This window comes from Castor canadensis, chromosome 13 (genome assembly GCF_047511655.1).
Source record: "Castor canadensis chromosome 13, mCasCan1.hap1v2, whole genome shotgun sequence".
NCBI lineage: Eukaryota > Metazoa > Chordata > Mammalia > Rodentia > Castoridae > Castor > Castor canadensis.
Window position 1 is genome coordinate 52,535,280 of NC_133398.1, and position 15,968 is coordinate 52,551,247.

Consider the following 15,968-nt stretch of genomic DNA (forward strand, 5'->3'; position numbering starts at 1 on the left):
TTACTGTGACCTGAGGTCTGGTCCCAATTTAATCCAGCCAGTTTGGTCTCTCAGAAATCCCAGCTAATGAATGGCCCAAAAAAGCATCAGGCATTTAAAGAGAAAAGATTATTGTAAAATTTAAGGACTGTGTGAAGGATAATAAAAACATTCTTGAAAACTTGAAATCAGCAAAGAGAACACAAGCTTGGTTTGGATCAATACCATCTGTGCTCATCATTATACTGTAGAGACCCAAAATATCTTTTCTTCATGACACAAAGGGTTCTGTGTGACTGCCCCAGGTCATTCCTTTCGGATAACTGAGATTGTCTTCATCCAGGTCAAGTCTAGGATTCATTTCTCTGGACAAAACTGGATGTCATTGTCAAAGCAAAAAGTGGGGTTCTTTCTCAACATGCAAGCTTGGAGATAAAAAGTGTTTGGCATTAGTAGAGACTCTCTGACGGCATTCTGCTGCCTGAGCATGTTTTAAGATATCCCAAGTTTTCCACAAAGGATATCAGTAGAATTCCCAGTTCAATTCCACCTAGAGTTCTCTGGAATGGGGTCAGGTATAAAACTGCATTTTAAATGTCTGATTTTTGGCTGAGGACTGGAGGTGTGGCTCAAGTGGTAGAGCACCTGCTTTTCAAGCATGAAGGCCTGAGTTCAAACACTAGTCCCCCTCCCAAAAAAGAAAAAGCCAGAATGGTATGATTTTTGGCTGACACTCACGCTGTATACAAACTGAGACTGTACAAAGTGTAGTGCTAGAAGCAGAACTGGACATGATACAGTTTAGGATTGAGAAGAGGAGAGAAAACAAACAATGTCTGACCTGCCTACCTCCCCAGTGGAGAGTATCCTGATGGAAACTCTCCCGCTCTGCCCACCCTAGCTGACACATGTTGTTACAATATTCTGGAGACTAGACATCACAAGCAGGCTACAGAGGCTTTTCATGTGACTTTCCTGATACATTCATGGGACTATAAGATGAACTGATCTATTTTTAAACCTACTAACTCATCCTATTTCCTGTTTAATGTTTAATGTAGTCAATCACATAGGATTTGGGGCAAATGAATTATTAGGATATATAGTTTGCAAACAGTAGAAACTAATTCTCATGAACTTGGGTGTAAAAGAAAAGGGAGGGACTAGTGGAGTGGCACAAGTGGTAGAGTGCCTGCCTAGCAACATGAGGCAATGAGTTCAAGCCTCAGTACCACAAAAAGGGGAGGGGGGATGAAACAATATTTTTACAGATAGAATGTAGTTTACAGATAGAAAAGGCTGAGAATCCAGGCCTTAGAAAGGGCAGGAGCAGAAGGCATCTGTGCATCTAGGTATAGGAACTAACAGACATTCTTTTTAAGAGATGTCCAGCCCGGGAACCAGCACTGTGATCATTCAGCAACCACCAATTTCATGGCTCCAAGAGGGAATTTTACTGTCCCAGTTTGATTAGGGGTGGACAGGACCTTTAGCTTGCTAACCCTACCAGGAATCAGGCAGAAACAGTGGCCTAGGTAGTTTAGCTTTGGGCAGTGAGACCCATTGCAGTTGATATCACAGGCATTCACCTGTTCTGATTATCTTTCAGTCATCCAGGAAGTTTTTTCCCATCACATTCTTTGGCGCCATCACTTGGATTGCAGTATTCTCTTACTTAATGGTCTGGTGGGCACACCAGGTAAGTCCTTGGTAGTAGCACTATCTGTCTGGCTTTTCTCTAGTCTTGGTTGCCAAGTGGTTAGCTAATGTGTTTGCTTTCTCAAATTGTCACAACTATATTGAGTGTGATGTATACAAGTTACATACAGCACTGAGCTTTCCCTAGACTCCAGGCCTTTCCCTATGGCCAGAAATCAAAACAGCAGGGCTACTGGACAGCCATGGGGAGGAAGGCAAGCCCAAGGCCAGGTCAACCCAGGGCCAGAGAGGAATACCAAGGTTTTGCCTGATTCTGTGGCACTTACTTTATCTTCAGCAAGTCACTCAGCATGGCTCTCACCAGCCTCTTAAAACTGGCTCTCAGGAAAGGACCTAGAGGCCAAATGGCCTCTTCCTTGAACTTTAGTTCATAAAAAATAATGGTGCACTTTATTTTTACCACTTTTAATTCAGTACCAGTCATAATGCCAAGATATGATGTCAGTAATTGTTGTTGGAAAACTTGAATGAAAGAAAAGCGTTTCACATTCTCAAATATCAGACTAGTGACCATTACTAATTGAGAATATACTGTATGCTGGACAGTTCACAAACTTCTGTCTTTATATTCTTGATGTTGACCCTGTATATAGGTTCAAATTCTATGTGGAAGGTATTGTTATTACCTACAATCCACAGATAAAGTAATTAATCTTAAAGCTTCTAAGAAAATTACCCAAGATCTCATAAGCAGGAAGAAGCAGAACCGAGGAATCTACCCCAGGTCTCTGCAACTCCAAAAGTCATGCTTTAAATCTTTACTATTTACTATATAAATTCCAAACTGCCCACTTATAGCCTTTGTTTAATATAGCTCTAAAATTATTACACTTGTTAACATATATAAAATGTAGCAATGTGAAATAAGAAAATATAAATCCAGAACATATGTGGATAGACTCTTTAACAAATGGTGCTACAGTAATTAGATTTCCACATGCCAAAATAAATGAACTTAGATCCTACTTCATACCATGCTCAAAAAATTAACTCAAGATGAATCCTAGTTCTAAATGTAGACACTAAAACTATTGAACTTTTCAAAGAAGGGACAGAAATTCTATAGAAGGCCCATCCCTGAGCCTCCATCATTCCCATCAAAAGTCAGCTTCAGTGTCAGATACTCCAACAAGCCTGTAAAGACTCATTCTCCTTTGGTGGCAGTATTTCTACAGCCATACAGACATCAGGTGGCCAATACTTGATGAAAATGTCTCACTATTTTGTGGTTTCCCACATTGTAGACTGACCCCACTAACCAGCTTCTTTCCCCAGAACCCTGACTGCTGTGGTCCGATAGTTTGGAGAGCAGAAGGAGTAATAGCTGAATTACATTAGCTGATATTTATTGGTCATTTACTTCATGCCTAAATTGTGCAATTTCTTTACAAGCATCATCACATATAATTATCACACAACCCTAAGTAGATATTGTCACCCTTACTTTACAGATGGAAAAAACTAAGAGTGGAGGTGGCCACCTTACACTGGTGTGGCAGGCTAAGACTTGCACCCAGGACAATCTGTGTCCCTAGCTAATGCCCTTAACCATACCAGTGTCCTTCTTCTGTTTGGTTTTCTGCACTCCTCTGTCTGTAGAGACATTCAGATTCCAAATATAAGCGGTTTGTGAGTCATTGCTTTACAGCTCCTCTAAGGGTTTAAATTATTAAGAATAGTAATTACATAGATTAGACCTTTCTTAGGGTGACTATCACTTAGTCAACATCTTCTTAGCCTTTGACAACATTTCACTCCAAATCTAACAAAAAAAAAATAGGACATCAAGGAGAATACTTTGCTCAAATAGGGTACTCCCTATTTCACTATTCCCTAGGAAAATCACCTACATATACATATTGATTTGTCTGTTCAGCAAATAGGTGTTCAGAGCCTACTATGAGCCAGGCTATACTCTGTGAATGAGCGACAACAGTGGCCACGGCAAGGATCTTGCTTGCGTGGAGCCTGCTTTTGAATGAGAGCAGTGAATCTATGTACCAGGAGGACAGGACTCATGAGCAGGCATGACCATCCTAAGAAAAACAGCTCCCAATTATGCTTTTAAGTTAGTAGGAACCAAGATATTACTTATACATAAAACAAAAAAAGATTTAGAAATAAGTGGCTTTTATTCCCTAAAACCTTTCTCCTTAACACACTGCTTTGGCCCTTTAAATTATTAAAAACTCTGGATGTCATCAGGCTGTTGGAAAACATGATCTTAAAATGTTTCAGAGTTAAAATGTTTCTGGAGTTCAGCAACTCCAGAAAATATGTAAAGCTTTTTAAAAGTTCAAACAAGACAAGCAAGTTGTTCAAGAGAATGGAGGAGCCTCCATCTGGGGCTAAAGCAATCCTCCACGCAGAATTCATCCGTCTTAAAAGCCACAGGAAGTGTGCTGCAGCCACACACCCGGCATTTTCCAGCAATGATGCACTATTTACAAAGGGCTTTTCCACAGGTTATCATTCAGTTCCCACAACCACCTCATAAGGTAGGTTTATTGTCCCCATTTTGTGGACAAGAAAGCAAGGACCAAAGATATTGCACAATGGAACAGTTAGCAATAGGTCAAGTACTAACAACTACCCAAGCCAGCCCTGGAGCCCGTGGCCCTCTGATTCTCTGCTGTCACTTCTCCATAGACACTTTGCTGAATCACAGTTTTCAATGCCAAACCTGAACACACCCAAAATTGAGTTTCCTGTGGAAATCGTAGCAACTGAACATGTTCAGTAGTGGTATAGACAATAGGAAATATTGAGGAAAATGGGGACACTGAGTGTCGTTCCTTAACCTTCAAAGGCAAATCTGCTTCAGGACTTGATACCACTGTCAGGTGCTGAACTGGGTACCAAGGTCTCTTGGCTTTTTTTAACTCTAATCTTGCAGCTTCCATGGTTCAGTCTTAGAAAACACCGCATGGGGCTCTTTGCTATTTGAGATTGTCTGTTTATTACTCAAGGGAACATTGCTGATCTATTGGGTCTGGATGTTATAAAAGTATAACCTCCTTAAGGGTGATAATTGTAACTTAATCATCTTTATCATCTCAGCACTCAACACAGCACAGAGGAACTCATTGAAAAGGGATTGCATTGAAATGTCTGTGGTTTTGTTAGTTCCACCATTCACATTGCCTCTGTCATGACGTGTAGGTTGGAGAGACAATCGGCATTAGTGAAGAGATTATGGGTCTGACCATCTTGGCTGCTGGGACCTCCATCCCTGACCTTATCACCAGTGTCATAGTGGCCCGGAAAGGGTTGGGGGACATGGCTGTGTCCAGCTCTGTTGGAAGCAACATCTTTGACATCACTGTAGGGTGAGTAGAGATAGTTTTGTACATACGCACATCACTCCATCCCTATCCTTGTCTTCCTAGAAACTAATGATATGACAGCATCTCCGAGGCTAAAACTCGCCAATACAAATAGAAAAGTAAGACAGGCAGTACCATTCATCCCTAGACAGGCAGAAACTCATACCTGCCTACAGTTTGGATGTTTCAGAAAATAAGATAATTTTGCTTATATAACTACATTCACTATCTGTTATAAACATTCACTCTTGAGGCAGCTCTATTCAGGTAGTTTCTCAGTATTTTTTTTCCATATTCTAATTAATACCCTAACCAACCTCAGGTAAGATTAGATTTTAAAGTAGATTGGGACAACCACAGGTCAAGCACAAACAAGTATATCTATATACTTGTAGTAAGGTTACTATCAAGCTCCATTCACTGGGCCAGAAAGGAGTGTCAGGGAAGAACTGGCCCCTCAGGTGGCACACTACCTACATTTGTGAGTTTGTCCACCAGATCATATGGTATTCATGATATTGTTCTACCTGCCTGCTAGTCTGTGAACTCCTCAAATGCAAGAGCTCATCAAGGCCTCACACTGCCTAGTACATGGTAGCAGCCTGACAAATGCGTGTGGAATGAATGGCTGAAAGGGTGAATGAATGGATGAATGAACACCATGACAGGTGTTTCTTTTACAAGAAGTTGACCTAGGAGAAACAGTATTTGTTAGCAATGCCACTTACACATTTAGAATAGTTTTCGTGGTCAATCACTTAACAGAGAGAGAGACAGAGACAGAGAGAGTTCAATAGTATGAAAAGAGAATATCCAACAAGCCAAGAAGAACTATAAGTGTTTGGTTTGACATAGTTGTCATGTTTTTAAAAAAATAAATATTCTAGCAAATTGCAAGATGCTCTTTGTTCATTGTTCTTAAATTGTACATAAAATGAAACAACAAATGAAAATTTAAAGAAAAATCACCCCTCATTCTACTACCCAAAACATTTCCTTGTTATAATCCCTTCCAAATATCTCATAGTCTCCTTAGTAAATATTCAGTTTTGTTCTCTTGGTGGGTACATATTTTTATCTTTTCCATCTTAAAGGCATATATGCTTAGCATCTACTAGTAAGTGAGTAAATCATATGAACCATTTTTAAGTGTTTTTATAGCTCTCATAACTAATATTTTATGCCTTCAAATATTCCCTCCTGTTGCTTTTCAGTTTAACTATTGTTCTCTAATAGGATCTTTTAATTTTTTTTTCAATTTTCTGCTATTGTGGGTATTCCATAAGCATCTTTATTCAGAAAATTTCCTGTTTTAATTATTTTATTAGACTAAGTTCCTTTAAGCAATATTAATGGACTAAATATTTTAAGCATTTTAAATGCTGATATATAAATATCAGTATATACTGATGTATTTTATATATTTCTTTTCCAAAAATCTTCTTTTTACTCTTTTTTTGTTTGTTTTTTGGTGATACTGGGGTTTGAACTCAGGGCTTCACACTTGCTAGGCAGGTGCTCTACCACTTGAGTCACTCCACCAGGCCAGAAACTTTTTTTCCAAGAGTTTATACCAATTTATGATGTCATTGTCAATATATTGTCATTAGCAATATGTTTCTACTTTGTCTTGACAGCATTTTCCTTTTGCCCAAAAGATTAATGAATACAGTATAGGGTTTAGAATCTTATTTATAAAGATCAAGGATAACTCTCCACCCTTTTTAAATATATGTATATTTTATATGATCAAAGTTACATAACTTGCTGGAGATGTGGCTCCAGAGGTAGAGTAACTGCTCTCAAGCATAAAGTCCCAAGTTCACACCCCAGTACCTTCAAAAACAAAAAAGAGAGAGAAAGAAAGAAATTACATGGCTATTTTTGTGTGCATCCTTTCATTTTAAATTTATAATCATACAAAAGGTCCTGGGTTTAATCCACAGAACTGAAGTAAGCAAATAAAGCCTAAATTTAAAGTTATATCATATTTCTTTGTATCACTATAAGCTTGAGATTTTATATAGCCATAAAACATTACTTTGGTTTAACTCACTATTTAACTAGTTCCTTATTGTTAGAAATTGTCAACAATCCCCAACTTTTTATTCAAATAACACTGAAATGATCATTTTTCTGAATAAAATTACATCTGCATCTGATATTTTTCCTTATGTTTAATCGCTAACAATAAAATTGTCACCCACAGCCGCCATGTTTTAGAAGTTGTTCCACAAAGAACAAATTCTGTCTGTTCTCCCTAATTTGGTCAGGAAACAGATAAAGGTTTTTAAAGTTCCTCTAACTTCCTATATGATTTCCTGGGCCAACAATGCCCAAGGCCTCCTGGCCCTGACATAACAGATACATCATCATGTGCCCACTTCAACATACCTGACTAGTCCCCTGCTATCTCTCCCACCCTCCCCTGCTTTCCTCTCACAGGCTCCCATTGCCCTGGCTCCTATACACCATCATTCACAGATTCCAGCCAGTGGCTGTCAGCAGCAACGGCCTCTTCTGTGCCATTGTCCTCCTCTTCATCATGCTGCTCTTCGTCATCCTCTCCATTGCCCTCTGCAAATGGCGGATGAACAAAGTGTTGGGCTTCATCATGTTTGGTCTCTACTTTGTGTTCCTGGTGGTCAGCGTTCTCCTAGAAGACAGAATTCTTGTGTGCCCTGTCTCCATATAGTAGAAAAGCCATATCTCAAACCAACAGCATGGATGGAACCTCTCTGCTCTAGGTTCCTTGACCTCTGGAGAAGAGGCAAGCTGGCACACAGCACTGGAAACCAAGAGTCTCTCTTTGGTAGACTGGAGATGGATGGATTCTCACTGGACCCATTCACTTCACAGACTATTTCACCCTTGCCTATGTTAAGAGACAAAGAAAACTGTCAATATGGGGCTTCTCTCCATTTACCACTGACAGGTACTCCTCGCTGGTCGGAGGTACATTTGTTGTAATGATATAAACAAGGACAGAGGCTATATATATATATACATATAAAATATACATATTATAAATATATACACATGAACACACAAATCCTGCCTGTTCCTGTACTATACCTCTCCTCCCATATGTATGAATTAATATATAACTGTACACAAACACAAAGAAAGAAAAACTATATATATATAAAATCATATATATATATATATTAGTACAAATGCATCTTTTCAGGGATAGCATTAGTATATTTATAGTACCTATCTGAAGAGGGGCATCAACCTTCAACCTTCAGTCTGGGCTTTACCTCTCAAGTGCAAAAGGTGAACTAATGGAGTCAATTGACAAAAGTAACTTACTGTGACCTTTAGCCATCCTTGAGCTTGAACTTACTGGGATCCTGTCTAGAAAGCTGAATGGTTTTGGGAAATATTTTGCAGGGAGAAGGGCTTAGAAAGAATCTATAGGAACCCTCAATGGAACCCCCAAAACATTCCCACAAGCCAAACAAGGAAGACTATCTGCTCACCCTTACTGGGGTACACTGACTGAGAGTTACTGGGTTCCATAAGACAGACAGATGTAAAACCCAGACTAAGTGGGTCTTGGTTTGGGGGTGGGAGGATGTGACCAGGGTTGGGTTGTTTTGTTTTTTTTCTTATATTATCCCAGCATGCAAGTAGAAAATATGACTGCAAGCCAAATTAGTGCTTTCCTAGGGCAGCAAAACTATATAAACTGAACCTATATTGTTCCAACGCATGTCCCATTGTCATCAAAAGAAGGAGGGCAGTGAATGTCATTTAGACATATTTGGACGCTAAGGGCTTACCAGTAGTCAAAATGCCTGCCAAGAGAGCCTAGACGTATGAGAAACACCATCCAGTAGAGGTGCTCAGTGGGATTTGCCACCTAATGGGAATGGTGAGGACATAGCTCCTTAACACATTTCCCAGTGTGGTCATAAAGGGCTTCAGTGTCATTATTCCCAACAGCTTGGGAATCATAATAAGAATCATTATTCCAAATAGGTCTAAATTAATTCTGATCAATACTGCTTAGTTGGAGGCAGCTTTGAGATGGTTGCAAAGGCATTTTCCCACTTGGTGCAACCCAAAAAGGTTTCTAAATTCTATGTCCAGGATTTGGTTAAAGCCCATGCAATATCTGTGTCTCTCCTCCCATCAGAACCCCGTCTGGGATTCTAGTTTTTAGAGTAAAAGACTATATTCCACGGCTTCTTTGTACTGGTTTTCAAGCCAGTCACTGAAACAACTTGAATTATTAATTTTGCTCAGTTTTACATGGGATCTTCTCATTTCATTCATTCAGTGCCCTCCCACAAGGTTCTCTCTGATACCTTGTATGGTTTCTCCGATCTATTTCAGAAGAAAATAAAACTAGCAGGAGGTGGGAAGGCCAAACTAAATTAATTTTTAAATATGCAGAATTTTTCATTTCCCCAAGTAGTGCTTTCATTAAAATCAATTGAAAAAGTGAAAAAAGGATGACTCATTATTCTGTACACACCCTACATCTAAGTTGGCACACAGCCTACATGGAGAACTTCACCATATATGTTCATGTCACCAGTCTGTTCTGTCGATGTTGCCTGCTATGACTGTGTTGTGAGCACACACCTCTTCATAGGGAGGTAGGCTGCAGAACTCACAGCTGAATGAAAAGGTCAGATGACCTGACAGCCCCAGATCGAGCTCAGTATTCCCTCCACAAAACCTTAGTTCATCCACAGAGCACTGCAACCGCAGGCAGTGCTCATCATCACTCTCCACCCACAGGCATAAAACACTTCAAAGTGGAGACCCCTGAGGGAATGAGAAATCAAAATGACTGCCATCTAGGAGGCTGCTTTCAAGTTTCTCCAACTGTACAAAGTTGGGTTTTCAAACGTGTGAGAGAAACCCACATCTTGTTCATCAAGAGCAGGACTTTGTATTTAGGCAAGAATGTGTGTTGGTTCCTTAGTGTGAAAGACAAAGAGGAAGTGAATTTTTAATTCAAAAATTCTGGTTGTCTTCCCTGTGTATTACTTGAAGGAGAGCACAGTTGGTTATTGCATAAATTCTGCACTAATGGGTTTGTTGTCTGAAAGGTTTAAACTTGTGAGTTTTGACTCAAATGCAGCTAAATTATGTAAAATAAGAAAGGTTGCAGAATGTCCTGTGGTGCCCTGTTCTTATTCTAGCACTTTCTGATCCTCTTCTACCCTTCCTTCCCATTCGTTCCTCACAGTGAAGACTGACTCAAGCAGCCAGGGACACTTAACTTGCCTAAGAGTTGGGAACTCTGCTTCATAGGAAGTTGTGTGCTCTTAAGTGAAAAGTTGCTTTTGAGAATGCAACATTTCCAAGCCTAGTTTCCAACTCCATGATGTGCACTGATCATGGTCCAGGACAACACTGCTCCCTTCAGGCATCTTGCACTGCTTCCTGTGAGTCCCTTCATTGATGTGTCTCTGAGTATGTGATTATGGGTTGGCCTAAAATATTCACATAATTATGAGAAAACTTTCCACATCATGAAAGTAGGTCATCTGTAATGCCTTTGCTACATGCCCCTGTGTGTACACATACACTATCACTCACAACATCACTCTGACCCAATCACATTCAGAATTTGAAAGGAAAGAGCATCAAGTTTGCCAAAGTCAAGAAAAGCTGCTATGCACAGCAACCACAAGGAATATTTCTTCCTCAGCTCATATATGCTCATATACTACAAACATACAATATGTCTCCATACCTCCCATTACACAGAATATAGATTTACAGCCTTAAGGAAATGGCCAGCCATATCCGCAGTGCTGATGTAGAGGCAAAGAACATGCAACAAGAAGCACAGAGAAAAATCTATTTGAAAATTTTTTATGTAAAACTATGAAACAACAGATACTCCCTGCTTCTCTGGAGCAGGATAGTATAAAATATGATCCAAAATGCAAGCCAACGTTTTGCTACTCAACCTAAAATAAAGAAATTACACCCAAATGGTTCCATTTACTCACAGCAAATCAAGCAGGTCTTGCTTGCTGTTCCCTCCCCTGTAGCCCTAAGCAACCTCAGGACAGAACAACTTGGTTCAAACCAAAAATGCTAAAATAGAAACTCCTAAATTGTATCTGAGAATGCTCACATGTCCAGATGCCCTCTGGACCTGACGAATTCTTGACAAAATGAAGGACAAGATTAGATGGTGATGTTATTCAGCTTCCCAGGAGCTAAACTGAGTCAGGCAGTGACAGATTAGGACAACAGAATACATGTGCAGGAACTAAGGGCTAGGGTTATCAGCTTGGCAGATACGGCAGAATATCTTAAAGCCTTGCTCGGAAGATTCTAAAAAGAGGCAAGGACTGTTTCATATTCAGAGAAAATGCGTTGTAAGGCTTCTAACAGGTGTCACCTGACAGGGGCCATTAGAATTTATTTTCTAGAGAAGACATGAATCAGGTGGTTTGAAGCCCTCTCAGCAAAACACAGCTGCCTCACTGATTAGCTGTTTGATGATGTTCTTGGGCAGAGAGAGCATGGGCAAACTCCCACCACTGCTCACATTTTTAAAATGCCTCTGTAACAGTGAAACAGGACATGAACTATAAAAAGAAGCACCCCCCCACACCCCAGATCACCTTAACAGAAAGTGGATCCAAGAAAGACTACTAGTAGAGCTGCAGGCCAGGTAGAGTTAAAGAAAAATGGAATTTGTGTTAAGTGCTCTGCATTGAAGTATCTGACATGGGTCTGATGGCCTGACTTGAATGTAAGCATTTCAGAACATTTCAGTGGGCTTTCTTCCTGACATCTGCTTGCACACACACACACACACACACAATTACATGAATGCTAGGCTTCCTTGCACCTGAACAAGTAAGTGGTCATGTGATAGATGGCAGCTCTGTCCCATAAGAAATAAAGGGAAGTTGTTCTCAGTGTGATTTCTAAGAAAGTGAGCTATGGAAGCTAATGCCCATTCTTGCTAAGCCAGATCTTGCATAATTACGTGGCTTAATATTTTTTAAAGACACATCCTCAACCCCCATACTTTCCTCAACAATATTGTCTTCAATTAGAAGATAAGAACTCAGCATTAAGAGAGAGTTGGTGAAAAAACAGAAAAATAAGAAAAGGGAAAAAAAGAAAATAATTTATTTTTACTAGTATCTCTAAGAAAGCAAGTGTCACATTGAAATATATCCTATGTAGTTTCAAATGGTTATAAATATCTGGTTTTTTAAGGACAATTACCAGAGCCTATATATAGTTCTAGATTTTTTAACACCCCTTGTCAAGAAGGTCTTAGGAGCGAAAGAGAGGTAACCATGCTCCTGCCGCACTAAGTTCAGCTTCCTGCTCTGTATTGTTGTGTTTCTTTTTTAATCTCAAAGCCTCATATTCTTTGAAATATATAGCAAATAAGAAAAGCAATAAAGGAAATATGCCAGCTCTGCTCTGTTACTTGCTCTTACACCACTGCAATATTTCTTTCACGTCACTGGGAGCTTTGGGACTGCACAGACTGTGTTACCTCACCAACAGGAGACGTGGACTTCTGTGGAAACCCCAGGTGTGCTCACGTTTGCTAGCTATAGAAGCAGCATGCTTCTCATGTAGGACCCCCCTCCCCAAGCAACCTGGACAGTGCCATTTTACAGGCCTTCCTCACACATGGGGAATCAGCTTTGCTCCAAAACACCTGAACCCTACAGAAGTCTTTAATGTGGCTGGTGAATTTTATTGAGAGGTGGGAGGGGAGGTACAAATGAATCCACTGAATCTAAATGTTAGCCAGTTTTAGAGACCAAAATGTTTCTTCAGTTAAGTTCAAATTAGTGTACAAATAGCAAGGGTCTATGGAATACCATATCTAAGCCAAAGCACTTTGAATAAAGGATTGACAGACTAGAAATATTGAAGAATTTTTTAAGGTTTTAATTGGCATATGATAGTTATACAGGGAAAAGAATTTTTTTGAAAACATAAATACCTAAGTCAGAAGGAGTGCCATACAGTTGGCATAGACTCCAATCAAAGATGAAAGTCCATTAAGAGTTTGCCTAGTGTAATCCAAAGAACACCCCAGAGTAGGAAAGGGATTCCAGCAGAGAAGTCCTTAGTGTAACCAAGTTCAATACTTAACAACCCTCTATTAGAAAAGTCTCTCTCCAGGCTAACCCTAGCTTCTGCAGTTGATGACTAATTTTTTTCTTTAGAGCAGAAAATCACTGTATGTGGGCAATCTTCACTCTTTACCTTTTACATAGTTGGAAGTCACTACTGTTGACCCTTTGTCTACTTCCATCACAAATGCCCTTAGATTTTTATTTCAGAGTCATTTTTTATCCACTCAGTCATCTTTATAGTTCTTTGCTAAACCTTTTTATATGCTTTACATTGCTCTTAAATCATGGTACTTTATGACTAATCACAATGCAATTATAAGGTAGGGACAGTGCTGAGTGACAGCCTGGAACTTACTGCCTCACTCTCTGGTTATGCACCCTTTTGTTGCTCTTACTTTTTTAAAAGTTGCGTGTCATTTCTAGTTCACATTTTTCTTGTGTCCCCTGTGGCCACTTCATCCATGTTCCAAGACTTGGATGAAGCCCACGTGATTCTCAGTTTGCCCAACTTCTATGTGTCTGCCTACTGTGGGCCAGTCTCCACGTGGCCTTACTGAGTCTCGAATGTTCCTCTCTAATTCCACTTCCAGTTTTTAAGTCCATGTTGGACCCAGTGCTTACATCTCTGCAAGTTCTCACCACCAACCTCCCCATTTACTTGTAATTAGCAAACTTAGTAAGCATTTTCTCCTCTTCATTAATGTGAATATTCAAAAATGCTAGACTTCTCTCCCAAAGACATATTTTGTGTAAACAACTACTTCTTGGGAGGGAGGTTCCTTCTACTTACTACTAAAATGCAGACAGAATCAACAAGCACAGGAGAGAAGAGTGGTGAAAATACCTTCAAAGCACCAGGAGGCCTTGAGTGCAACAAATGCCAACAGGCATTGGTCCTCCAGGAACAAAGATGAACACCAGGCCCAGCATTGTCATGCTATGCTGGTGAGGTCAAGCTCCCAAACTCTGTTTTCAAGGTCATCAGTTCACACTCCCAAAAAACTCAGAATAGGAGAGACACCACTTTAGATCATTCCAAAACTCTGGGCTTATGCTTACCTGCATTGATTTACCAGGAGGAATTAACATTTTCTTTTCAAATACAAAGAGAAATAGTTGGATCTCCTCTTGTCTACCAGTACTGTGGAATGTTCCTTCCTCATGTGGCACGTTAGGTAGCAATTATAAGGTTGCTAACTGATGCCTTGCAATAGAAAAATGGTCTATGGTTCACCAAAAGGATGAGAATTCTTTCTTGCCTTCCTATATTTTGGGTTGTGTGTTTCTTCGTGATGGATCGTAAGTAACTAAGTCCTTGAGGACTAATGGTTCTCTAAAACACTCAGACAACAAAAAAGAATATTAGTTTTTTAAATCTTGTCACAGGTGAAAAAGTGAAGTAAGTCTGAATCTCTGAATAAAATCATTTCAAGGATGAAACTGCATGCATGAATTAAGGGTAGATAACTCCTTGCCATTTAAATAAAGAATCTCCAATTCTTTCTGTCAGGATAAGACTGAAGGACAATGGATGCCTTTGGGTTTTTTAATTTTTTAAGATTGCACTTTACAGTACTTCATAAGAGACAATAGTCTTAATTAAAGCCATAAAAACACCAATAATACATATATTCAGGGCTTCTGAATATAGTCAGTCAATAAGTAGTCCATGAGTCATTCCTGTTTTGTATTGTTTGTTGTAAATTGGGAGTTTATCTGTTCTATTTTTTATTACCTATAATTATTGTTCTACACAATCCTAACTACTAATAAATTTTAAATGTGTACTTTAATAAAACTATTGGAAAATCAAAGAAATGATTCATTGCACAAAAGCATTCTTCATTTTCAAAATGGCTTACAACACAGTTCCTTTAAATAACAAGTTGTAATACTACATTGAAAATATTTCCTTTTTTTAAAGTTTATAGATTAACTGTTTTTTTGGAATCCTTTTGTTATGTAAAGTAAGGTTCATCCATAAGGAGACTAAGTGGATAATTAACAGACATATCTGGGAAATTTAGTATGTATTTGAGTTTTTATATAAATATAGAATGGGTCTAAGAAGTTCCCTTATAAAAATGGCAAACAGAGATACACAACTTGTCAATAATTTCTTATGCCTAAATTAGTAATCTTTCTTGGGAGGACACATAAAACAGCACAATGCTTGGGTGGCTTTGTTCTCCTTTCTATTAAAATACACAGTTTCTGACCTAGTGTGGTAGACTGTACACATGTCTACACAGATATCTCTACCACTAAAAATTTTGATAGCTCACTTTATCATAACTTTTTATATAATTTGAGTGAAAGCTAAAATAATGACTAAAAGGCACTTAATATTCTAGAAAGATCCACCACAACGAGTGGATCTATTTATCTAAACAGGAGTATTAAATTGGACAGCCCATCAATTTTATGCTAAAACAGCCAACTTTCTCTGAAGAAAGGGTGTGTGGAGGCAGTCAGTGGTGTTCCTCTGTTGGAGGCTGTTTTGTGGCCCAAGAATCTCTCCTAAGGCAGCACCTATCCATCCAGAACACAGAACCTCTCTTGGCATATGGCCCTGTTAGAGTCTGCACAGAGTCCATCATTGTGCCCTGCATCCGGCCTTGCTGTTTCTTCTGCTCAAGTCTGAAAAATCTCCACAAGCAACAGCTTCCATCTTAAAGATGCAGCCTCACAGAGCAACACACCAAAAGTAAGAATAGCAAAAGCTACCCTCCACGTTTAGTTATGTTGCTGCTAGCACTAACAGAAAGATACATTATATAATGACTTTTGTCACTTGCATATTTTTAAAACAGAAAATATCAGCAGCATTGATTCCAACAGAGACACT

General features: G+C 39.2%; 1 protein-coding gene across 6 annotated transcripts in view; it reads left to right on the forward strand.

The window, feature by feature from the left end:
- Slc24a2 (solute carrier family 24 member 2) overlaps window positions 1-11,832 on the forward strand; it is a 220,233-nt gene extending 208,401 nt beyond the window's left edge. For all 6 annotated transcript variants that reach the window (XM_074051729.1, XM_074051726.1, XM_074051728.1 and 3 more), the window contains 3 exons: window positions 1,589-1,678; window positions 4,861-5,027; window positions 7,470-11,832. In XM_074051729.1, coding sequence (XP_073907830.1) covers window positions 1,589-1,678; window positions 4,861-5,027; window positions 7,470-7,719 — 507 coding nt within the window. In that variant the 3' untranslated portion in view covers window positions 7,720-11,832. The remainder of the gene's footprint in view (window positions 1-1,588; window positions 1,679-4,860; window positions 5,028-7,469) is intronic.
- The last annotated feature ends 4,136 nt before the right edge of the window (window positions 11,833-15,968 follow it).